The sequence below is a fragment of the Harmonia axyridis genome, chromosome 1 (genome assembly GCF_914767665.1).
Source record: "Harmonia axyridis chromosome 1, icHarAxyr1.1, whole genome shotgun sequence".
NCBI lineage: Eukaryota > Metazoa > Arthropoda > Insecta > Coleoptera > Coccinellidae > Harmonia > Harmonia axyridis.
The window spans coordinates 48,604,719-48,630,077 of record NC_059501.1 but is presented as its reverse complement, the minus strand read 5'-3'; the positions used below and the strand labels follow the sequence as shown (position 1 = coordinate 48,630,077).

Genomic DNA, 25,359 nt, shown 5'->3' with positions numbered 1-25,359 from the left:
CTTTATCGAAGTTAATTGCTGACAATGGAATTGAGATCAGTCTATGTACTAGGGTGTGGAATGCTGACATCTTGATCTTATAAGGGTGTGAACTGCTGTTATGAATCAGAATATCAGAGAAAGTGGGTTTTCTGTATATATTAAATTCAAGATGTTCATTTATTATCTTTACCTGAATATCCAAGAAATTTAAACACTTATTATTATCTTCCATTTCTAAGGTGAACTGAATTGAACTATAAAAAGAATTTATCAATTCTAAAAAGGATTCTAGTTCTGAAGTTGAGCCAGTCCATATACAAAATATATCATCCACATATCGCTTCCAGTATAGTACAAAATCAGTCAAATTAACGTTCGCAGGGGAGAATATTTTCTTTTCTAAAGCTGTCATGAATATTTCACTGAACAAGTTTGATGAAGGGGAACCCATTGGCAGACCATCTAATTGTTGATAGAATTTTTCATTGAACTTAGCTTTGCCCTAGACATATTTTAAGAAGTCTCATGGTCTCTTCTTTCATATAAACAGTGATTGAAGGGTTTTCATCAAGTTGTTGGTTCACTAAGTACTCGACCTCTGTAGTTGGTATAGATGGAAATAGATTTACTACGTCAAATGAGACCAACCTTGCATTGTGGGGATTTTGAGTGTTTTTAATTCATTGGTTAACTGAATATTATTTTTGATTGAATATATTGGGTCATGTTGGATCATATCAGGTAATATTGAATTAAGATGTTTACATAGTTTTGAAGCAGGAGCGTTGGTATAAGAAACAATGGGTCTCATTGGGCAATTTTCTTTGTGTATTTTAGGAAGGGCATAAAGAGAAGGTATAGTCGGATTCATGAGAGTCAAAGATCCAGTCAGCTGAGATAACATGATAGGGCAGTTTTTGATCGTCTTTTTGATGGCATTCTGAAATTTTTGATGTCGGGTCTGATTTTAATTCTTTGAAATTGTTGGGGTTCAGCAAAGCTTCCGTTTTTTCTAAATAGTCATGTTTATATAAAATAGTCACAGTATTGCCTTTGTCAGCTTTGGTTATTATTAAGTCATTATCTGAGGCTTTTTTCTTTATTTGTATTAAAATTTTGATATCGGTCTTATTATTCTCAAATGTTGAGTTAGATATTATTTCCGCACATAGTGATTTTTCTAAATTTTGTTTGTTTGAAGATTCAATTCTATTCAAAGCTAATTCAACATCAACAGCCAGGTCTTTGAGGTCAGTCTTATTAAAATTATTCGGGCAATACTTTAAGAACAATGTTTTTTAGTGGTAAGAATCGGCTGAACATTTCACAGTTGAGTGGTGTATATAAACTGTTTTGTGATGAATGTCCTGCATTTTATATAGGTCAGACCGGTCGATCTCTTGGAATTAGAATTGAAGAACATAAAAGATCGATTCTTCAAAATAAGTCAACAACGGGTTTTTCTAATCACTGCATCACTTCCAATCATTTTATAGATTTCAATAAAACAAAAATTTTACACAGAGGTGATAAAGGTAAACGTTTGGATCTCTTGGAGTTTTTGGAAATATCTTCAGCTCAAAAACAAAATCTCCCAATTGTGAACGATCAATTAGATTTTCGCCTGTCTCCGATTTTAACATCTGTTACGTAGAATTTATATGTACTTGTGTGTATATTTTATATTTAGTTTTGATAATGGGATGAAACCCGAAACGTGCATGTCAACATCATTACATTATTTATTTTTATTAAAATTTGTGGAACGTATAGTCAAGTGTTTTATTTCTTTTATTAATATTCATTTATTATATCGCATTTATATTATATCGTTGTTAAATACATTTTATACAAGAATTGCCATTCTTCCTTACGTTCTCAAATAAATAATATTCATCTGTGAAAGTTCTTACACAGACTAGTAGTCTGTGTAGTAGGTTTTACGTTTGAACTTCAAATTTCGAGTTTTGCCAAAGAGAAGTTCGAATAATCTATGTTCTAATTTTAAAATAAAATATTTATTAACAGTATCAACAGTTTACACTGTTATTGTTGTATGATATTATGTTAGCATGAAATGAAAATAAACAAAGATTTGAAGAAATCCAACAGAATATTGAAGTTCTGTACATATTTTCAAGAAATTTAAAAACAATTTCCACAATTATTGTGCGGATACAAAATAAATCACTGTGCATTCTGATAGAAAGCAATTCCTTTATGAAATGAAGCATTTGATTTGTTTCGACTATCTCATAAAATATTGATCTGCATCAATATTTTTGAAGCCATCAGTATGAAAATAAGGAAATGAAATGTTATGGCTCTGGTTTGTTTTATAATGTGTACATTCTAGACAACTCTACTGCTTGATTCATCTTGATTTTAGCATTGAAAATAAACTAGAAGTATTCAATATCAATATCCACAATTGAATATCCTGTTTCTTTCAACTCACTCAATTTGTTTTCACATTAAAACAATGATCGCCCTCTTTAAAGTATGTTAATCATATGCTCTAGGATGATTTAATCGAATAGCAAAAAAGTTTTCAGTCTCAATCAAAGGAAAATTTGTCTAGTATTTGTCAGTAATGTTCGATAGCTGCAGGCTTTTGTGGGATTTTCAGATCTTTTGTTGTAATTTAAATGAGACTATTTTGTGAATTTCAAACATGGGTGATCTGGATTTTTCTAAAAAGAATGTTGATTTTATTTGAGTTCGAGGAGTTCGGGTGAGCTTATTCAAATAACTTCAACTTTCAAATCAAATGGGCTAGTGCATCAATTCTGAGATCTGAAACATGACATCATAACAAATATTCATTTCTGTGGTTTTTTTTCACAAGAGAACAGAGTTGCATTTAGCCAAAGTACCCAATTTTTTGAATTTTACAGATAATTTTTTTTTTAATCGAATTACTCGAGAACGGCGCTTCGTACGAGATAATATAAACTATACTTTTAGATGTCAAATTAGCCAAATATTCATTAATAAGCATTCAAGTTATATTTAATAGTTGGGTTCTTCGAATTTCTGCTATTTTTATGGAATGTAATGTTCATAATGATGAAACTGAAAGATGTGGATGAAATCTTGTATTGCGAGAAGATGCATCACATCAAGGACAACCTATATTCCAAAAATCATTTCCTTCGATAGAAAGAAGAAAATTTTGTTATCGATTTTCAACAGCCTGTATCTTTTTAACCGGGCCGAATCGGAAAAGTTTGCAAAGGAAAAGAGTGTTTCTCTTGACATCAGGAATCTTCGGTTGAAATATATGTACAAGTCAAAGACTCACCCTGTATATATCATCACAATCGACAATGAATATCTCGCTGACATCAGTTTTAATCCTAGATATAAAATAACATTTTTGTGTTGGTCGAATCATAGTACGTTGAAACAAAATATCAAAAAACCCTTATATTTCAGTGACAACGGATATGTCCGTTTTGAAATATTTATAAGAATGTAATCATTTCTTATTTTTATAATCAAAGAAATAGACGATTTGATGTCTTGAATCTGTAAGATTTATTTTGTTCAGTTTAAAATATAACATAATAACATACAAAAAAGAAATAATATTATACAAAGCAATACAAAGAAATAAAATAACAATAAATAAAAAGAAATAGCTTACTAACCTGTAAGAAATCAAAAACAATGCCACTTCTTCGGGATTCTAAAATAACTCACAAATACCACATGAACTAGTCTTAGGTTAGAATCTCAGACATAGAACGTAGATCATAGAACATAGATCATAGAACATAGATCATAGAACATAGAAGTTATAAAGTTGTTTTCCCTAAAAATAACAGTATTATTTTTACATCCCCCCACACAAAGTATATTACATGTTACATTACATGTTTGCGTTTTCACATGGGAGCAACTTAGTTACATGAAAATAATTATTGTCCTTTCTTTTATTTCCAATATTTATCTCATATATAGTGTTAGAAATTTTTTTCACTATTGGAAAAGGTCCTATTCTTATTTCATCAAGTTTTTTTCTATTTAATTTTGATTTATTTTCAACGTAAACATAGTCTCCAATTTTAAAATCATAATGTTTCCTTCATTGTATTCATGATAGCGTAAAGAATTTTTATATGCTATTTCCCTATCTTTTGGTAAATTTCTCTCTTCTATAAGTTCTTCTGGAGCAATGGGATCAGTTCTGCCACAAAGTAAATATTCTGGGCTATATCCCGTTGTAGAATGGTCTGTTCTATTGTATTCTTCAATACATTCATCGGCTATTTTCGTCCATGCCCTAGTTTTCGTTTCGTTTTGTTTGCACCTTATTCTGTTCACTAATGTCTGATTCAGTCGTTCATTCAGACCATTAGAAGAAGGACAATCTATTGTTGTGAAAATCAATTGTATATTCAAACTTCTCATATGTTGTCTGAATTTTTCCGAATTTATTCCTGGGTATTGATCTGTTAATAGTGTTTTGATCGGTCGTTTATCTTGAATTTTATTAATTAATTTGATGAAATCTTCGGTTGTTTGGTGTTTTGAAGTGCTCGCAAATGCATATCTAGTAAAATGATCGACTAGGAGATGAAGGTATCTTTTTGAAGAGCGGTTTCCAGCAAAACCTCCAATTGTGTCTAATGACATTATTTCAAATGGTTCCTTTGCTGGGCCCAGTTGAGAAAGGAGACCATACTTTTGACCTACTCTCGTTTTATTTTTACAACATATGTCACATGATCCACAAACCTCTTTTGTCAGTGAATCCATGTTCTGAATGTAATAAAACTTCCTGATTTTATTATTTATCTTACTAGCACAAATATGGCCATAATGCTTGTGCACTTTTCTGATCAAATCTTTTCCAAAATCATTCGACAAAATTATTTTTTTGTTATTTTTGTACAATTTGTAATGTATCTCTTTCTCTACAACCGTTTTTCTCATACTATTTATCTTTAAGAGATTATTCTGTTGATCGTTTTTTATTTCATTTAATTCCACCAAATTAACTGTTCTTATGCATTCGTCCATATTCTCCGTTTCTTCCAGAACTGGGTTTCTAGAAAGGCAATCTGCTTCTACATTTCCTTTTCCTGGTTCATATCTAATCTCAAAATCGAATTGTGATAGAAAATTCATCATGTCACCCAGCTCTTCATCTGGTCTTGTACGAAATTCTTTCCCTTCTAATGGCTTATGGTCAGTAACAACAATAAATTTATGTCCCATTAGCCAATATTTCCAAAATTTAATTGCCTCTTTAATTGCCAGACATTCTAGGAATATTGCTTTCTTGTTCTTTTGATATTTATTCAGTTTTTTAGAAAAATACGCTACGGGTTTCATTTCACCATTAATCTGTTTTTGTTTAAGAACAGCTCCTACTCCTTGAATACTGGCATCAGTATATATAGTAGTATAGGCACTTGGGTCGAAAACTGCAAGAATTGGCTCAGAACAAAGGATGTCCTTAACCTTATTGAAAGCTTCCTGACAAGCCAATGACCAATTGAATTTTACATCTTTTCTCAGTAAATTATGCAACGGTTCTAATAATCTAGCTGAATCTTTTATATATTTGTGATAAAAATTAACTTTACCCAAAAATTGCCTTATCTTCTTCCGAGTATCTGGTGGAGAAAAATTCCTAATGGAAATTAAATTGTCATTTACAGGTCGTACTGTATTGTTTCCTACAATATGTCCTAAATATTTGACTTCTTCTTCTGCAAAATTACACTTGATAAATTTAAGTCTGAATCCTTCATTACATATTGCATTCAAGAGATTGTCCAAATGTTCTATATGTTCGTCAAATGTTGAAGAAAATATTAGAATATCATCTATATAATTTAGGCAGAATAAATTCAGGTTATATTTTCTGATAATATTATTCAATATACGTTGAAATATGGCCGGGGATGTTTTAAGTCCGAAAGGTAAACATTTCCATTGCCAGTGACCATTCTGTGTCACAAAAGCAGTCTTATATCTATCTTCGACGCGAATAGGAATCGACCAAAAGGCAGAATTTACATCTAATGTTGTAAAGAATTTTGCATTTCGGGTCTTGGCTAAGATTTCATCAATTAATGGGAAAGGCTGTGGTTCGGGAACAATTAATTTATTGAGTTCACGAAAATCGACACACAATCTGGTTTTAGACCCTTCATCTCTCTTATATGCTAAAGTGACTGGTGATGCAAAAGGTGAGGAGGACTCCTCAATCACATTCGCTTTCAACAATCTTCCTATTTGGAATTCTATCTCTTTTTGATCCTCCATTGAGCATCTGTCCGTACAGATGCTCAGTTTCAATATCAAACTTGTGTTTTGCAAAAATATGGTCATATTTATTTATTAAAACTTCAATTTTACTTCTCTGATTTGTTTCCAAATGGTCTAATTTTGCTTCGAAAAGTTCTGTTGGTATCCCTTCATTGAAATTGATGGTGTAATCATTATTATTATTATTATTGAGATAATCGATCTTTCTCTCTTCATTCATATCTAATCTTTGATAAATATTCAAATCAAAATCTTGTTTTAATTGAAAATTGGAAATAGAATCTAGTCCGAGTAGAATATCATACTCGAAATTTTTCTCATTAACCACAAAAAGTACAACTTCTTTTTCGATATTATCGATTCTCATTTTTGTAATTATTTTTCTTGAAAAATTTGCCCTGCCACTGACTGTTTTGAATGTGTTTCTATTCTTTTGAATATGTAGACATAACTTTTCTGCTACTTTGGAATTCAGAAGACTAACATTTGAGCCCGAATCATAAATTCCACATAATTCATTATTATTTATAAACACCTTCAATTTTATCAATGGCAACAGTGTTAGTTTTTTCGGTTTGAAATGGTCTCATTCAATTCATCCTGTATCCCAACATTGTTTACCGTTCTTATGTTCCAGGTATGTTCTTTTGTTCGACATTATTGGATTTATTCCTTAGCCGACAGACTGTTTCTAGGTGAAATCTACCTGAGAAGCCCTTCTTCTCACAAATTGAGCATGGTTCCTTCTTAATTGGTTTTCTATTTGTTTGTGAATAGGAAGGAATTTGTTCGGCAGATTTAGTCATTCTATGATTATCTTTATTTCGACCGTTATCATATTTTTTTGAACTTTCTAGCTTTCGCAATTCACCCAATAATTTCTCGAAAGTTGTTACTTTTGATCGATTAATTCTATCTTGTAAGATATCTGGTAAACTCGTGACAATTAAATCAATTAATATGTCAGTTGGAAAATCATTTCGGAGATTTAACAACAAATTTTCTTTCCTAAGAGCATAGTCCACTAAACTTCCTCCTATATACCTAAATGAATACGCCTCTCTATATTTATGCCAACTCGTTTCACAAAAACTCTCTAAGCAATTTTCTTTCCATATTTGAAAAGTTTTGTCTAAACCTAATCTAATTAATTTAGAATCAAACCATTCTTTCGCTATTCCATCCATAAACAACCGTAAAATCAAAATTCTGTCTCTATCTTCTTCTACTTCACAACGCGTGCATTCCGTCTCGAATTTAACCATAAATTAACTGAAACACTCTTACCATCAAAATTATTCAGCACAAAATCCTCCTTTATCTTCTTGAAATCCTTTCTATTCTCCTTGCTTTTTCTTGGAAGTTCTACCGTATCCTGTGGTTCTGATGATTCTTGTCCAAATACTGTTCTCACGTATGCGGGTGAATTAATCAGTTGAAAATATTCATCCTTAAACATCACATCTTCTTCGGCATCAAAATATATTTCTTTCAACTCCGGGGTTAATGAAATGACGCTCGTACGAAATGAACCTCTTGCTTTAATCGATTTCAAGATATTCTTCACCTTCGGTAGAGCCAAAAGTTCATGATGGTCATATATATCCTGTTTGTCCTCTGGTATTTCATAATATGTTTTTTCTGTTCCCGTAGTTTGGATCCATTTGAATTTGTATGTATTTTTCTTCTTATCAGTATTTGATGCTTCCAAAGCGATGCAAATTCTCATGGTTGTCGTCATTATAGCTTACGTTTTTGATTTATAAGAATGTAATCAATTCTTATTTTTATAATCAAAGAAATAGACGATTTGATGTCTTGAATCTGTAAGATTTATTTTGTTTAGTTTAAAATATAACATAATAACATACAAAAAAGGAATAATATTATACAAAGTAATACAAAGAAATAAAATAAAAATAAATAAAAAGAAATAGCTTACTAACCTGTAAGAAATCAAAAACAATGCCACTTCTTCGGGATTCTAAAATAACTCACAAATACCACATGAACTAGTCTTAGGTTAGAATCTCAGACATAGAACGTAGATCATAGAACATAGATCATAGAACATAGAAGTTATAAAGTTGTTTTCCCTAAAAATAACAGTCTTATTTTTACATATTTTTTGTAGATGAACAATAATAATTTCAAATTCTTTGGGCCAATTGCACCATTCAAAAAATAAACGCTGATAACGTAATCAATGTTTAGTAGTAATCGATGATTATAATTTCTACCGATTGCACCGTTTGAAAATAAACGATGTTCATCCAAACAGGAGATATGTTTGGCAACATTTCAAAATATCGATGGTGATCAACGGGCGTGACAGCAGCAACGGACCTAGCAACGGTTCTCTTCATCCGTTCTTCAGAACAGTTCTTCTTCTAAGGGCTCTACCAGGGATTTTGGAAGGAGGATTGACTCATAATCGACTCGAATCGATTATAAAATATCTTTTGAACACGTTCTATATGGTAAAATGATATTTACCCCCTTGTTATCCCCTACCTACCCCCCGAAGATTGAAAAATTCGGTGGTCGACTAAATTGACCGTTGCTGGGGTATTTTTGATGCCAATCGATTGTTTCGATCGAGATGAACACGACCTATATAGTGAAATAATTTGTTACCCCCAAACAAACCTCCTACCAACCCCCCGAAGATTGAAAAATTCGGTGGTTGACTTAATTGACCGTTGCTGGGGATTTTTTGATGAGAATCGATTGTTACGATCGAGTTGAACACGACCTATATAGTGAAATAATTTGTGACCCCCCAAACAAACCCCCTACTCACCCCTCAAAGTTTGATAAATTCGGTAGTCGGCTAAATTGACCGTTGCTGGGGATTTTTTGATGCGAATCGATTGTTTCGATCGAGTTGAAAACGACCTATATGGTGAGATAATTTGTGACCCCCAAAAAAACCCCCTACCAACCCCTCGAAGTTTGAAAAATTCGGTAGTCGGCTGAATTGACCGTTGCTGAGGATTTTTTGATGCGAATCGATTGTTTCGATCGAGTTGAAAACGACCTATATGGTAAAATAATTTGTGACCCCCAAACAAACCCCCTACCAACCCCTCGAAGTTTGAAAAATTCGGTAGTCGGCTAAATTGACCGTTGCTGGGGATTTTTTGATGCGAATCGATTGTTTCGATCGAGTTGAAAACGACCTATATGGTGAAATAATTTGTGACCCCCAAAAAAACCTCCTACCAACCCCTCGAAGTTTGAAAAATTCGGTAGTCGGCTAAATTGACCGTTGCTGGGGATTTTTTGATGCGAATCGATTGTTTCGATCGAGTTGAAAACGACCTATATGGTGAAATAATTTGTGACCCCCAAACAAACCCCCTACCAACCCCTCGAAGTTTGAAAAATTCGGTAGTCGGCTAAACTGACCGTTGATGGGGATTTTTTGATGCGAATCGATTGTTTCGATCGAATTGAAAACGACCTATATGGTGAAATAATTTGTGACCACCCAAACAAACCCCCTACCAACCCCTCGAAGTTTGAAAAATTCGGTAGTCGGCTAAATTGACCGTTGCTGGGGATTTTTTGATGCGAATCGATTGTTACGATCGAGTTGAACACGACCTATATAGTGAAATAATTTGTGACCACCCAAACAAACCCCCTACTCACCCCTCAAAGTTTGATAAATTCGGTAGTCGGCTAAATTGACCGTTGCTGGGGATTTTTTGATGCGAATCGATTGTTTCGATCGAGTTGAAAACGACCTATATGGTGAAATAATTTGTGACCCCCAAAAAAACCCCCTACCAACCCCTCGAAGTTTGAAAAATTCGGTAGTCAGCTAAATTCACCGTTGCTGGGGATTTTTTGATGCGAATCGATTGTTTCGATCGAGTTGAAAACGACCTATATGGTGAAATAATTTGTGACCCCCAAACAAACCCCCTACTCACCCCTCAAAGTTTGATAAATTCGGTAGTCGGCTAAATTGACCGTTGCTGGGGATTTTTTGATGCGAATCGATTGTTTCGATCGAGTTGAAAACGACCTATATGGTGAAATAATTTGTGACCCCCAAAAAAACCCCCTACGCACCCCTCGAAGTTTGGAAAATTCGGTGTTCGGCTGAATTGACCGTTGCTGGGGATTTTTTGATGCGAATCGATTGTTTCGATCGAGTTAAACACGACCTATATAGTGAAATAATTTGTGATCCCCAAACAAACCCCCTACTCACCCCTCAAAGTTTGAAAAATTCGGTAGTCGGCTCAATTGACCGTTGCTGGGGATTTTTTGATGCGAATCGATTTCTTCAATCGAGTTGAACACGACCTATATAGTGAAATAATTTGTGACCCCCAAAAAAAACCCCTACGCACCCCTCGAAGTTTGGAAAATTCGGTAGTCGGCTCAATTGACCGTTGCTGGGGATTTTTTGATGCGAATCGATTGCTTCAATCGAGTTGAACACGACCTATATAGTGAAATAATTTGTGATAATGTTATGAAGACCCACATTGAAACCCACAATAAAGGCAAACTCTCCTATTTTTCTTCTGGCATACAAAATGAGCTGATTGGTTTAGCAGCTACTAAAGTACGAAGACATATTATTAAAGATATAAAGGACGGGAAATATTTCTCAATATTGATTGCATTGATAGCAATAAAAAATGCAGTATTAAGGAAAGTTTCATTGACTTCATTAATACTCGCGAAAAAACAGGTGAAGGCAGGGGCGGATCCAGGCGATGTCTGAGGGGGGGGCCATAGAAAGTCACGGCTCATATCGATTAGCAAAATAGCGGAATTTTTTGTTGGTATCTATCGAGACACGTGTTTTTTTATAGAAAGATGTATTTTAGTATATCATATCAAATTCAGTTTTCAAAATTTTTGTAGTACAAAACACAAGTTCAAACAATTTCATGAATATATGTAGATTTATTTCATGAGAAAACTCATGGCACAAGAAAGTATGAGGTATAGAAAAAATTATTATTTTTGCATAGAAATCAAGATTTCAATTACCACAGTTAGAATGATCCAATTCCGGTCGAATATGCGCCGTTTTTTTCTTTAACGTGTTGCTATTTTGAAGGTTTGTTTATGCCTCCCTCATAGAAGCCCTAGTCGCTATTCGCAAAAAATTGAGACATTCGAATTTCACGAGCCTTTGTTGAAATGAATTTTTCACCAGTAAAATTGTTTGGCATGGACAGCAAGAGAGGTAATCACTTGGGCCAGGTCCGGACTATAAGGTGGATGCATAAGAACCTCTGGCGAGTCACTATCGATGTGTGTGGCCTTACGTTGTCCCTATGGAACACAATTCCTCTCCTATTGGTTGCTTCTGGGCGATCGCTTCCTTCAGAAGGTCCAAATGTTGAAAGTACAGTTCCGAGTCAATATTTGTGCCTTAGGGGAGCAGTTTATGTAGATGATTCCCTGCCAATCCCACCAAATACATAGCAAAACCTTCCTGACTGTTTCCGACAGCTCACCGCTTTTTTACTAGGACCGTTTTCGCTTGACGTTGTCGGAAGTCATCCACTTTTCATCACCAGCCACCAACCGTTTCCAAAATAGGGTTATTTTGTTGCGATTCAGCAGCGATTCGCAGATGGAAATTCGGTCCAAGAAGTTTTTTGCGGTAACTCGTTTGGTACCCATACATCTAGCTTCTTCTTGAGACCAGCCTTATGCAAATGGTTCCAAACGGTTTTTTGTGCAATCTTTAACTCTTGAGCAATGGAAACAGGACCAGAAAATGTCCATGATTTTGTCGATATTTTCGTCAATTGGTCTTCAGCGCGTAATGCATCTTTGACATAGAAATTACCGGAACGGAATCGACGAAACCAAAATTGCGCTTAATTGGCTATTATAGTATCAAGACCAAAAACACTATTTGAATTTTCAGCCGCTTGGCTCGCATTTTCGCCTTTATCGAAGAAAAACTCAAATATAACGTATTTCTTCCTTGTTATTCTGTCCATCTTTAACGCGCGCTTGAACTAAACTGAGTAAACTAATAACAAAACTGTCGCAAAAGATAATGTGGTACGAAATCTCATCTTTCTAACGACATGTAGTGGAATCCGATCGGAGCTATCTATTGGAAAAAAATATTAAAAACTAAATAAGTGCATTTTTTTCGATGATTCAGGATACACTTTTATATTCATAAAGTCCGCGAGGGGGGGGCCATGGCCCCCATGGCCCCCCCCCTGGATCCGCCCCTGGGTGAAGGACTCGCAAAAGAAATCGTAGAAAAATCGATCGCCGATGGTTTGGATATTAACAATGGGAGAGGGCAGTCTTGTGATAATGGGACTAATATGGCTGTAAAATACAAGGGTCTACAAGCTCGAATTCTGATGTTAAATGATAATGCGAAATTTATTCCTTGCACTGCCCACAGTCTGAATTTAGTGGGCGTTCATGCTTCTGAAGTGAACCCACATATGGAAACGTTCTTTGCAACTGTTCAGCAAATATATAATTCTTTTGTTGGATCTTCTTCAAGGTGGGAATTACTCAAAACAGAAGTCGACGTCACTCTAAAAGGTTTTTGCGATACTCGCTGGTCCTCAAAAGCAAACGCTGTACATTCCTTGAAGTCACAATTAGGTAAAATTATTGAAATTCTTCGCAAGCTAAAAGAATTGTCCTTAGTAAATTTGATATCAAATTATGAATTCATCATATATCTTAACTTCTGGGATATTCTGTTGAGTAAGATAAATAGAATCAATCAATCTTTGCAGGAAAAGCAACTTGATATTTCTAAAAGCTCACGAATGATACTTGGACTATTAAACAAATTAAAAGCGTATAGAGAAAACTTTTTCCCATCATTGATGGAATTTTCAAAAATTGAAGCAGATAAAATCGGAATTGAAGCAATATTACATGAGTCAAGGAAACGGAAGAAACCAAAAATGTCAGGAGAACTAGCTAGTGATGAAGCTTATCTTTTTGATGCAAATGCAAAACTCAGAATTGGACTATTACAAGTGCTTGATAAAACAATAATGGAAATGGGAAAAAGATTTGTTGCTTTGAAGGAAGTGGCCGACAACTTCAGTTTTTTGAATGAAAGTGTTATTCAATGACTATTGACGATTTGAAGAAAAGTGCTGCAGATCTTGCAAAAAAATATCCTTCTGATTTAAATGCATATGAATTTTCAACTGAAATTGAAAGTTTCAAATTTCAAAGTAACCTAATTATAGACAACTTTATCGAAATGGGACCATTACAAATATTGAATGGTATATATGATCTCACTCTTGAGAATATTCATCCGAATCTACAAACGGCTTTGAGAATATTTCTGAGTTTGCCAGTGACAACTGCTACTTGTGAACGTTCCTTCAACAAACTAAAACTCATAAAGTCGTATCTTCGTTCCTCCTTGGGACAAGAGCGATTATCAAATATGTCAATCCTTGCAATCGAAAGGGAAGTGACATGCACCTTAGATTACTCGAAATTAGTGGATTCATTTGCCGAATTAAAATCAAGAAAAGTTAGATTTTGAACCAATAACGTACTTATATAATTGTGATTATCGATTATAATTTTCTAGTCAATTATCCGAAAAAATACTTTACATTTTCAGTATTTTCAAAAATTAAGTAGAAATATATAAATTTCAGATATAGGTACCTATTTACTATATGAATATAAATATTTTGTTTTGGAATTTGTTTTATTTTTATATAAATAATAATATTTAATCGAATAAGTAAATATCTATATTATTGTGTATTATTTCAAAACTCTAACGAAAATATATGACGTAAATTATGAAGAAAAAACACTATAAGAAAATATAATGGATAAAAAAATTCTCGAAAATGGGGGGCGCTGTCAAATATATTGCTACAGACGCAATACTACCTAGATACGGCCCTGGCCAATACCTCCTAGACTACTGTTTTCTAGGAGGTATTGCCCTGGCGCCCATAGAGAGCAAGTCGAAAAAGTGAGGGCGGCGCAACAGGCAGAGAAGAATATATAGCGTGTAGTATTTCTGTTTCGGTCGCACTTGTGCTGTTGGATTGCAATCTTGTGGATTTGTCCGTTGAATTTTTTTATTTCATTGTGAAATTATATAAATCTGATGAAAATGGTGCTGAATTGTGTTGCTTACAAATGCAATAATTTACATGACAAGAGAAGTCCAATTATTTCTCATATGAAAGTAGAATAATTGATTATGATTTCGGGGTGCTTCAATAAACCTAAAGCACTTCATGGATTAAACTATAGTAGTTTCCACCCCTAATTTCAGGGACTAAACCGGCACATTTATTTTTTATTTCACTATATAGGCCGTGTTCAATCCGATCGAAACAATCGATTCGCATCAAAAAATCCCCAGCAACGGTCAATTTAGCTGACTACCGAATTTTTCAAACTTCGAGGGGTTGGTAGGGGGTTTTTTTGGGGGTCACAAATTATTTCACCATATAGGTCGTTTTCAACTCGATCGAAACAATCGATTCGCATCAAAAAATCCCCAGCAACGGTCAATTTAGCCGACTACCGAATTTATCAAACTTTGAGGGGTGAGTAGGGGGTTTGTTTGGGTGGTCACAAATTATTTCACTATATAGGTCGTGTTCAACTCGATCGTAACAATCGATTCGCATCAAAAAATCCCCAGCAACGGTCAATTTAGCCGACTACCGAATTTTTCAAACTTCGAGGGGTTGGTAGGGGGTTTGTTTGGGTGGTCACAAATTATTTCACCATATAGGTCGTTTTCAATTCGATCGAAACAATCGATTCGCATCAAAAAATCCCCATCAACGGTCAGTTTAGCCGACTACCGAATTTTTCAAACTTCGAGGGGTTGGTAGGGGGTTTGTTTGGGGGTCACAAATTATTTCACCATATAGGTCGTTTTCAACTCGATCGAAACAATCGATTCGCATCAAAAAATCCCCAGCAACGGTCAATTTAGCCGACTACCGAATTTTTCAAACTTCGAGGGGTTGGTAGGGGGTTTTTTTGGGGGTCACAAATTATTTCACCATATAGGTCGTTTTCAACTCGATCGAAACAATCGATTCGCATCAAAAAATCCCCAGCAACGGTCAATTTAGCCGACTACCGAATTTATCAAACTTTGAGGGGTGAGTAGGGGGTTTGTTTGGGGGGGTCACAAATTATTTCACTATATAGGTCGTGTTCAACTCGATCGTAACAATCGATTCGCATCAAAAAATCCCCAGCAACGGTCAATTTAGTCAACCACCGAATTTTTCAATCTTCGGGGGGTTGGTAGGGAGTTTGTTTGGGGGTCACAAATTATTTCACTAAATAGGTCGTGTTCATCTCGATCGAAGCAATCGATTGGCATCAAAAAATCCCCAGCAACGGTCAATTTAGTCGACCACCGAATTTTTCAATCTTCGGGGGGTAGGTAGGGGATAACAAGGGGGTAAATATCATTTCACCATATAGAACGTATTCAAAAGATATTTTATAATCGATTCGAGTCGAAAATGAGTCAATCCTCCTTCCAAAATCCCTGGTAGAGCCCTTAGAAGAAGAACTGTTCTGAAGAACGGATGAAGAGAACCGTTGCTAGGTCCGTTGCTGCTGTCACGCCCGTTGGTGATCATAGAAAAAGCAGGAATTTCAATTTTCTTGTTTAATGTTCTCTGTTCTTGTGGTTTCAAAGTTAAAATATTTGGTGTGTGAATAAGTCTTTCCCGTTTTTTCTCAAATTTTGAGCCTTTATTGTGAAAAAATGGTTGAATTATTGAAAGTATTGGCCATCGCTAGCTACAACTTTTCCCCATCTTTCTTGCAACATACGAATCCCGTTGCGAAAAAATTCGACCGGTTTGGCCTCTATCGAGTCATCCACCCATTTTTTGGCTTCCTCGTAGGAATGGAAGTGCTGGTCAGCCAGGCCATGCGTCATCGATCTGAAGAGATGGTAATCAGACGGAGCAATGTCTGGACTATACGGCGGGTGGGGTAGGACTTCCCATTTGAGCGTTTCTAAGTATGTTTTCACCGGCTGTGCAACATGTGGGAGAGCATTGTCATGTTGCAAAATAACTTTGTCGTGCCTGTCGGAGTATTGTGGCCGTTTTTCTCGCAGTGCGCGGCTCAAACGCATCAATTGTCGTCGATAGACCTCGCCTGTGATCCTTTCATTCGGTTTCAGAAGCTCATAGTAAACCACACCTAGCTGGTCCCACCATATACAGAGCATGAGCTTGGCGCCATGAATATTTGGCTGGCTGTCGATGATGATGCATGGCCGGGTAGTCCCCATGATTTTCTTCGCTTCGGATTATCGTAACGGATCCACTTTTCATCGCCAGTCACGATACGATGCAGAAAACCCTTTCTTTTATGTCGCTGAAGCAGCTGTTCGCAAGTGAAAAAACGCCGTTCGAAGTCTCTCAGCTTCAGTTCGTACGGCACCCAATTTCCTTGCTTTTGGATCATTCCCATGGCTTTCAAACGCTTGGAAATGGTTGTTCGGTCAACTCCCAATGCTTCAGCAAGTTCTTCTTGCGTTTGACACGAATCTTCATCAAGCAAAGTCGCCAATTCTTGATCTTCAAAGATTTGCGGCCGCCCGGAACGCTCCTTGTCTTCCACGTCGAAATCGCCACTTTTGAAGCGTCGAAACCATCCGCGAACACTTGAATCATCGACACAACCTTCTCCATAAGCTTCCTGAAGCAACCGATGCGCCTCGGCAGCAGATTTCTTCAAATTGAACCAATAAAGTGAAACTTCCCGCAAATGACGTCGACTCGGCTCAAATTTCGACATTTTCACGATTTCAAAAAAAAAATTTCAACTAATGTGTAAGTGTGGAATCGTTGACAGATGAATAAGCTTTGATTATGACATATGTAACCATTAAATACTCGCACAGTATTGGTGGCGCCATCTCTTACAAAAAACGGGAAAGACTTATTCACACACCTGATAAATTACAAATTATTATTATGAATTGTCATTGAATGATAATTCACGATCTGAATCTGAATCCATATTTAAATTTTGAAATTCCTCACAAAACCAAACACAGACGTTTTGAGTTGCACAGAATCTTAGACCTAATATCAAATTGATATTAGGTCTATGCGCAGAACCCTGTTTAAAACTAATCGGGAAAATAAACGTCCAAATTTTCCTGTTGACAGTAATCGGTGATTAGGCCACATTAAACGTTATTCGAAACATGGTGCAAGAGAAATAAGAAAGTAATCAATGTTTAAATTTTTAATCAACGATTAGGCAAATGGTGCAACTGGCCCTATACAAAATTTGTTGTTGATCACATCACCGGAACTATAAAATATTCAAGCCGAACATAAAAAAAAAATTAACCACGTTTTCCAACAGATCAGATAAGGTTGACATTTAATTTGAATATGTGAATAGAATCACTCGAATGTTCATCCGCAATTCAAGGAGGATCGAATAATCGGAAGATAATAATTCAAATATCATATAATACATAAAACAGATATGTTGTCTCTAATAGGCGCATGAATGACGAGCTTTTAAAAGTTTCTGACAGTCGGTGCTTTACCAGACTTTTTTAATTTTTCATTCACAATTTTTTCTTGGTAAGATGATTTATCTCAAACTGTCTAATTGAAAACAGATGGCGATATGGATTGTGAATCAGGGAATGGACCTTCATTAGTTCAGAGCCCCAACAGTGTGGAAGAATCTAAATCGGTGGATTCAGATTTTGACGAAAAAAACAAACTGTATGTATTATATTGAATATATTTTAGTTTTTAATTAATTGATTTCAGGGCTAAAACTTATTTCAACGATATCGTTATATCAACGTGTGGCTGGGATCCAGAACCTAATCAGAATAGATTTTCCGAAAATGTTCTTTCCTTCAGTGACCTTTGTAATAATCCATTCATTCTAGAATCTGAGAAATTAGTAGTTAGAATGAAGGATAAGTATTATAATTGGAAGGTTGCTGCTCCTCTAATAGCTAGCTTGATTATCTATCATAGGCCTTTGCCACAGGTAAGAGTTGCTAGATATTTTCTATAAATATAAGAACAACTTTATTTCCTTCAAATGTATACTCAACAAAACAGTAAAATACAAGAAATAAAGAAAACTCAACTTGACAATACGAGAAAAAAGTTGTCTCACTAAATGATGGAAATTCTCCAATGCTGTAGAAGAATTCCTTAAATAAAAATTCCGAGGGGGTAATGACCCCGTGAAAAAGATACATTGATTTCGAAAATCCTGATGATATCCGGCGATTTCGGGTAATTTCGGATGATTTCGAGTGATTTCGGATGATTAGAAATGATTTCTTGGTACCAAGGGCGTAGATCTTTTTTGTTTTTTTTGGTGGGGGGGGGGGGGTAATCTAAAAGAATTTTTTGATGACAACGTATACTCATATATGTAATGTGAGAAAGAAAGGTTTGATAACGAAGTTTGATCTGAAAATTACTCGAAATAATACCTTTTTTTGATTACCGATTCTATTGTTCTAACCTTATACAAAGTGTTCCTGAATTGGAAGTACGAAGAAAAATGAGAGACTTTTTGAATGATTTAAATAATGAAATGTCCTATACATGGGCCCGTAAACGCTTTGTTTTTGAGATACAGGGTGAATCTTCATTAATCTTTACAGTTTGGGTAAATAAGTACCAGAAAAAATATCACCCTGTAGATTTGCATCCAAAATAAGCATATAACATGATGAAAACTTCAAATTAGAATATCTATGCCAAATTTAAGTTGAATATCTTGTGAAGGTTAGGTGCTAAGAGAAAAACACTTGAACTTTAACATCTGAATCTCCAAAACAAATCGTTTGCGGACCCATGTTATAGGACTTTATTTTTCAAAATGATCCGAGGAATCTGTAATTTTCGTTTCTACCTCCAATACAGTAACACCCTGTAGAGTCAATTCAAAACTCAAATAAATAGCAATTTGAATGAAACACATTTTATTGTGAAACACGGCACAGACAATTTTTCGATGCAAATAATTTCAGTTCTTTGATTTCTTGTTCGTTTTTCGATTTAGATCGCTTCTCTCACAAGACGTTTATTGAAAAATTCTATATTAGCAAGTTGCCTGGTATTCTGAAAATTGATTGAATGTCCTGTGCTCTTTGTATGTTGGACAAGCGACGAGGTTGTACTATCTTTTTTAATACTATTTTAATGTTCCTCTATTCTTGATGATATTCGCCTGTTAGTCTGACCTATGTATTACTTGGGGCAGTCAGAGCACGGGATGGCATACACTCCTTGATTTTCTAGTGGAATTTTATCCTTTGGATTCCCCAATACCGACTTGATGATCTGGTGCGGACTGAAAACGGATGTCATGCCATTGCGTTGCAATATTCTTCCGATTTTATCCGTTGTTCCTTTAATATATGGCAACATAACTCTGGGACAAGACTTCTAATTTCTGACTAGTTTCGGTATTATCTTGTGATATTCTTTTTATCTGCGCCGAGTGAAACCGTTCTGTAGGAAAATATCTGTGAGCGTTTTGATCTCAACCTCGTTGTTTTCCTCGTCTGTTCAACAGTGAATTTGATCTTTTCACGGAGAGAGTTGAGGTGATTGAAAAATTGGTTCAGTTCTTGATCTCCATGGTGCCAAATGACAAAAATGTCATCCACATATCGTAACCATAATTTTGATTTCAATGGAAAAGTATATAAAAGGATAAGGCCTTTTTCTCTCCAACAAATAAAGAACACAGGACATTCAATCAATTTTCTAAAAGCCAGGCAGCATGCTAATATAGAATTTTCCAATAAACGTCTAGTGAGGGTAGCGATGGAAATCGAAAACCGAGAAGAAATCAAAGAACTGCTGAACTGAATTATTTGCATCGAAAAATTTTCTGTGCTGTGTCGAAATCGAAAAACGAAAAACACCAGCAATTGAACCCGCCGAAAACAAACAGTTGTCTGAAGAAAACACTGCCGCGGCGCTCCACCAAGAGGGTGGGGATGGCTCCAATGAGAGCGGAGGAACACAGCCACGATACAATCTGCGGCGCAGGAAGGTACCTCCTAAGTATTATCAAATATGTTCTTGATAAAGACATATGTTATTGTAGTGGAAATGTTGAAATAAATAGTTTTTCGAAATTCTCATCATTTCTACACGGAATATACCGAAAAGTATTTCATCAAATATTATATATTTATATTTTATATTTATATTTATATACAGGGTGTGGCATAATTGATGGATAATCCTGTACTGGCGAATAGTGGAGGTCATGGCCGACCAGAAAATATAAAGTCATGTTCAGTAAAAATATCATAGTTTTCGAGATATCGGACAATTTCATTTTTTTCTAAAAAGTGCACCTTTACCCACTAATTTCAATGCTGTGATCACAAATCTTGTTATTTCTTTGGGCATTGTTTTCTAGTTTACTCTCAAATAGCTGTTCTAAGAGATAAACTACCAAATTCCTACCATCTTGCTTAATTAAGAAAAAAAAAGTAGGATAAACCTCATGTTTGCAAATTCACTTACTTTTTTCTTTAAGTTTCAGTCGTTATGGTGAAAAAAAAATTGTATTGAGACCTTTGTGAACATTTCATAAATAAATTGTCAATTTCATTGCGGTTCTAAAATGGTATAATACATGTTATTCTTTTATTGGGTGCTCGGAGTACGTTTCATTATTACAACTGAGGTACTAATTTCAGTGAAAGAGAGTTTTAGGGATTTTTGATAATACCTAATAATGGTTAAATAAAACACAGTAATATTTTCACTATTTATTTTAAATTACAGTAAGTGCTCGAAATGTCCGCCTTCTGCACGAATGCACGCTAAACATATTCTAATAAAAGATCGTTTGATTCGTCGCGCATATCTGGCTTGATTAATATTTCGAGTTGCTTCGTGCGTGTGAGTAATTCTTCAACTGAATTTATCGGCTTGTCATATACCTTCTCTTTGAGACATCCCCAATAGAATAAAATCTAATGGATTTAGATCAGGAGATCGTGGTGACAAAGAAATTGTACCTATTCATCTAATACAACTTCTCTGGAATTTTTCATTCGAATAATCACGTACCTTTCGTGCGAAATGTGCAGGGCAGCCATCATGTTGCAGCCACATCCGTCTCCTGTCTTCTAAATTCAAATTTTCTAGTGAAAGCGGCAGTGTATTTCTTAGAAAATGAAGGTATCGGTCAGCTGTTAGTGTTTCTGGAAACTCAAATGGGCCGATGACTTGCCCATCAAAAATCCCAGTCCACAAATTAATTTCAAATTGGTACTGGGATCTTTCTTGTCTCATTAGATGTGGATTAGAGACCTGCCAATCATGCATATTATGCAGGTTGAGGTAGGAGTCGGATATGGCTGCAAATAATGGCTGCCCTGCACATTTCGCACGACAGGTACGTGATTACTTAAATGAAAAATTCCCGAGAAGATTGATTGGACGTATGGGTACAATTTCTTGGCCACCACGATCTACTGATCTAAATCCATTAGATTTAATCTATTGGCGATGTCTCAAAGAGGAGGTATATGACAAGCCGATAAATTTAGTTTAAGAATTACGCACACGCATTAACGAAGCAGCTCGAAATATTAATCAAGCCAGATATGTGCGACGAATGAAACGATCTTTTATTAGAAGATGTTCAGCGTGCACTTATGTTAGCGCTTACTGTAATTTAAAATAAATAGTGAAAATTTTGCTGTGTTTTATTGAACCATTATTAGGTATCGTCACAAATCCCTAAAACTCTCTTTCACTGAAATTAGTACCTCAGATGTAATAATGAAACGTACTCCGAGCACCCAATAAAAGAATAACATGTATTACACCATTTACGAACCGCAATGAAATAGACAATTTATTTATGAAATGTTTACAAAGCTCTCAATACTATTTTTGTTCACCATAACGACTGAAACTTGAAGAAAAAAGTAAGTGAATTTGCAAACATGAGGATAATCCTACTTTTTTTTTTTCTTAATTAAGCAAGATGGGAGGAATTTGGTAGTTTATCTCTTAGTACAGCTATTTGAAAGTAAAATAAAAAACAATGCCCAAAGAAATAACAAGATTGGTGATCACAGCATTGAAATTAGTGAGTAAAGGTGCACTTTTTAGAAGAAAATGCAATTGTCCGATATCTCGAAAACTATGATATTTTTACTGAACATAACTTAACATTTTCTGGTCGACCATGACCTCCCCTATTCGCCAGTACAGGATTATCCATTAATTACGCCACACCCTGTATATATATATATATATATATATATATATATATATATATATATATATATATATCTATATATCTATTAAGGGAATTCGACTGATAAGAAGGATTTCGGTTTTACTCTTTATTCATACCAAGCTTTCGGAACTGATTGGTTCCTTCCTCAGGGTTACTACAATTTCAACAATTAAAATTACATATACAAAAAGAACTATCACAAATCTTTAAAAACAGTCACTTACAGAATTTGAGGTTGTCTCCTTAATAAGTTAAAATTCATCAATTAACGCAAATTGAATAAAGAGTAAAACCGAAATCCTTCTTATCAGTCGAATTCCCTTAATAGATTCACGATATTTATAGTACGACTGTTATCTGGAGACAATATATATATATATATATATATATATATATATATATATATATATGTATATATATATATATATATATATATATATATATATGTATATATATATATATATATATATATATATATATATACATATATATATATTTGAACTTTGTGTGTTCCGGATTGGACCGCGTCTAATATTTTGTCGTGTTCGACGTTTCGGCTCCGACTTTGGAGCCATTTTCAAGAACCGTTGACTTTACGCCGGGGTCTCAATCTGCCTACTCCCCAGGTATCATCAACAGAGTATTCTCGAGGCAACTGAACGTTAACCACGAGAGTCGAGAGGTCCTGTATTCATAGTAGAAGGAGGTGACCCACGTGATGGAGGCTGCGCAGGAGCCGGTTGCGCAGTTGTTAGGCAGCCTCCAGTCATTGATCGAGCTGTCATCGATCGAGTTGTTATTGATCGAGTTGTTTTCGATCGGTTTGTTGTCGATCGAGTTGTTATCGATTGTGCAGGAACCGATGGTGATGTCACGTGACTTCGAGTCATCGATCGGGTTGTTATCGAACGGGTGGCAACTGGGAGCCTGGTACGGGTGGTATGAAGCTGAACTGTCGATCGGGTTGTTGTCGGGAGCTGAGTTATCGATCGATGTGTTGCCATGAGACGGGAAATCAAAGGTTTCCAAGTGTTGGGTAATCTTTGACCATCATCCCGTTTGTTGAGACAATTGGGTCGTTTTTCGATCTCGAGTGCTTCACGGATTATCCTACATGTGAGGGTTCTCTCTGCAGAGATGGTCTTACATCCCTCAAAATCAACGTTATGTCCTGTTTCAGAGTAGTGTTTGAATAGGGCAGATGTTGGATCTCCTTGGCGTATTGCAAGTTGGTGCTCATATACTCTGTTAGTTATACGTCTGTTGGTTTGTCCTATGTATGTTCTAGGACATGCGGAATATGGTATCTCGTATACTCCTTGAGACTCGTTATCGATCGTATCCTTTGGTGTTCGAAGAAATTTGGAAATTTTGTTATCGGCTGTGAAAACTGTTTTAATATCCTGTTTTCGTAGTATGCGACTGATTTGTCAGTGACACCTTTGATAAAAGGGAGAAAAGCTTTATGAGGGAAATTTTCTGGAGGATTTTTGGGCTGTTGTGTATGGGTCTGATGTCGGTTGATGGCTTTCTGAACTTGTTGACTGTTGTAGCCATTCTGTTGTAGGGCGGTTTGAAGGATATTGATTTCTTTCTGAATATGTAGGTTATCTGTCAGTTTTATGGATCTATGGATTAAAGAGTTCAATACGGAGTTGATTTGGGACGGATGATGGTGTGAATTTGCATTCAGGTAGCGGTTTGTGTGGGTTGGTTTTCTGTAAATCGTGTGTGTGAAGGAATCGTTGGATTTCGTTACGAGGACATCAAGAAAAGGGAGTGAGTTGTTGGTTTCAACTTCCATAGTGAATTTGATATGGATATTTATATTATTCAGATGATCTGATTGAGATAATCCCAGATCAATCTCGGCATCTCTGAGAGAATTTTGAGGATTCACACGAAAATATGCAAGAACTGTAATTTCGTTGTTCTCATCTTCTACTACACTTTTTTCTCTGTGTATAGTTTTCTTAACGCAAGATCCGACATTTCTCAAGTATGTCATGGTTCTGTCAATGGTATCTCTCGTTGGTCTGGGTCGGTCAGGAAACCTCTCAATGAACAGTCGAATCGTTCTATCTACAACTTTATTACATTCTCCATGTAGTAGAATGAGATTTAAATAATCTTCATTGGTAAAATTAGGCATAGTGATCGATTTTATAACTTGATACGAATTATCACCAAATTAATAGTAAACACAAAATGCTACTGAATAAAGAGGAATTTGGCAGATGTAATTAATGATATCTATCATTAAAAAAAAAGAATGTAAAACATGGTAAGTTTTTGCATATGGTTCATAAGGAATTATTTATTTATCACTGGAGAGAAAACCGATGGCCGATTAGTTGAAATAAAGAGGTTTCCGATACAAATTCGAATCAAAATTCGCCATCTATTTAGGAAAAACCTGTAACTTTTTTCTCTTGCATATTAGGGTAGTAAAATCTAAAATATGGTTTAAGTAACAGTTCCTGAAAATTTCATCTTTTTGGCGTGAAGGGAAAAGAAATAGCTGAAAATTCAAGACGAAAAACAGTTTTTTGTGAATAACTCAGAAAATATCCACTTCAGGGCAAGGGTGTGATGCATACACTCACATTATTTTTTAACGTAGATTCAATATCTGCCATAAAAAAATGGGGTTCTAATTTGAAAAATTGATTTTTCACGATTTTGTCATCCCTAACTTTGAAAGCGATTTTTTCACCTCCTGTATCATGAATCGCGATTTCGATTTTTATAGTGGATACATCAATCTTACATCTTGAAAAATCCCAAAAATGAAAATTTTCCATCCAA

At 35.2% G+C, this 25,359-nt stretch overlaps 1 protein-coding gene across 4 annotated transcripts in view; it reads left to right on the top strand.

Annotated features, from left to right (window-relative positions):
- Nucleotides 1–25,359, top strand: part of LOC123673280 (phosphatidate phosphatase LPIN3) — a 340,332-nt gene that overhangs the window by 156,495 nt on the left and 158,478 nt on the right. For all 4 annotated transcript variants that reach the window (XM_045607773.1, XM_045607772.1, XM_045607763.1 and 1 more), the window contains 2 exons: nt 17,915–18,023; nt 18,072–18,300. In XM_045607773.1, coding sequence (XP_045463729.1) covers nt 17,915–18,023; nt 18,072–18,300 — 338 coding nt within the window. The remainder of the gene's footprint in view (nt 1–17,914; nt 18,024–18,071; nt 18,301–25,359) is intronic.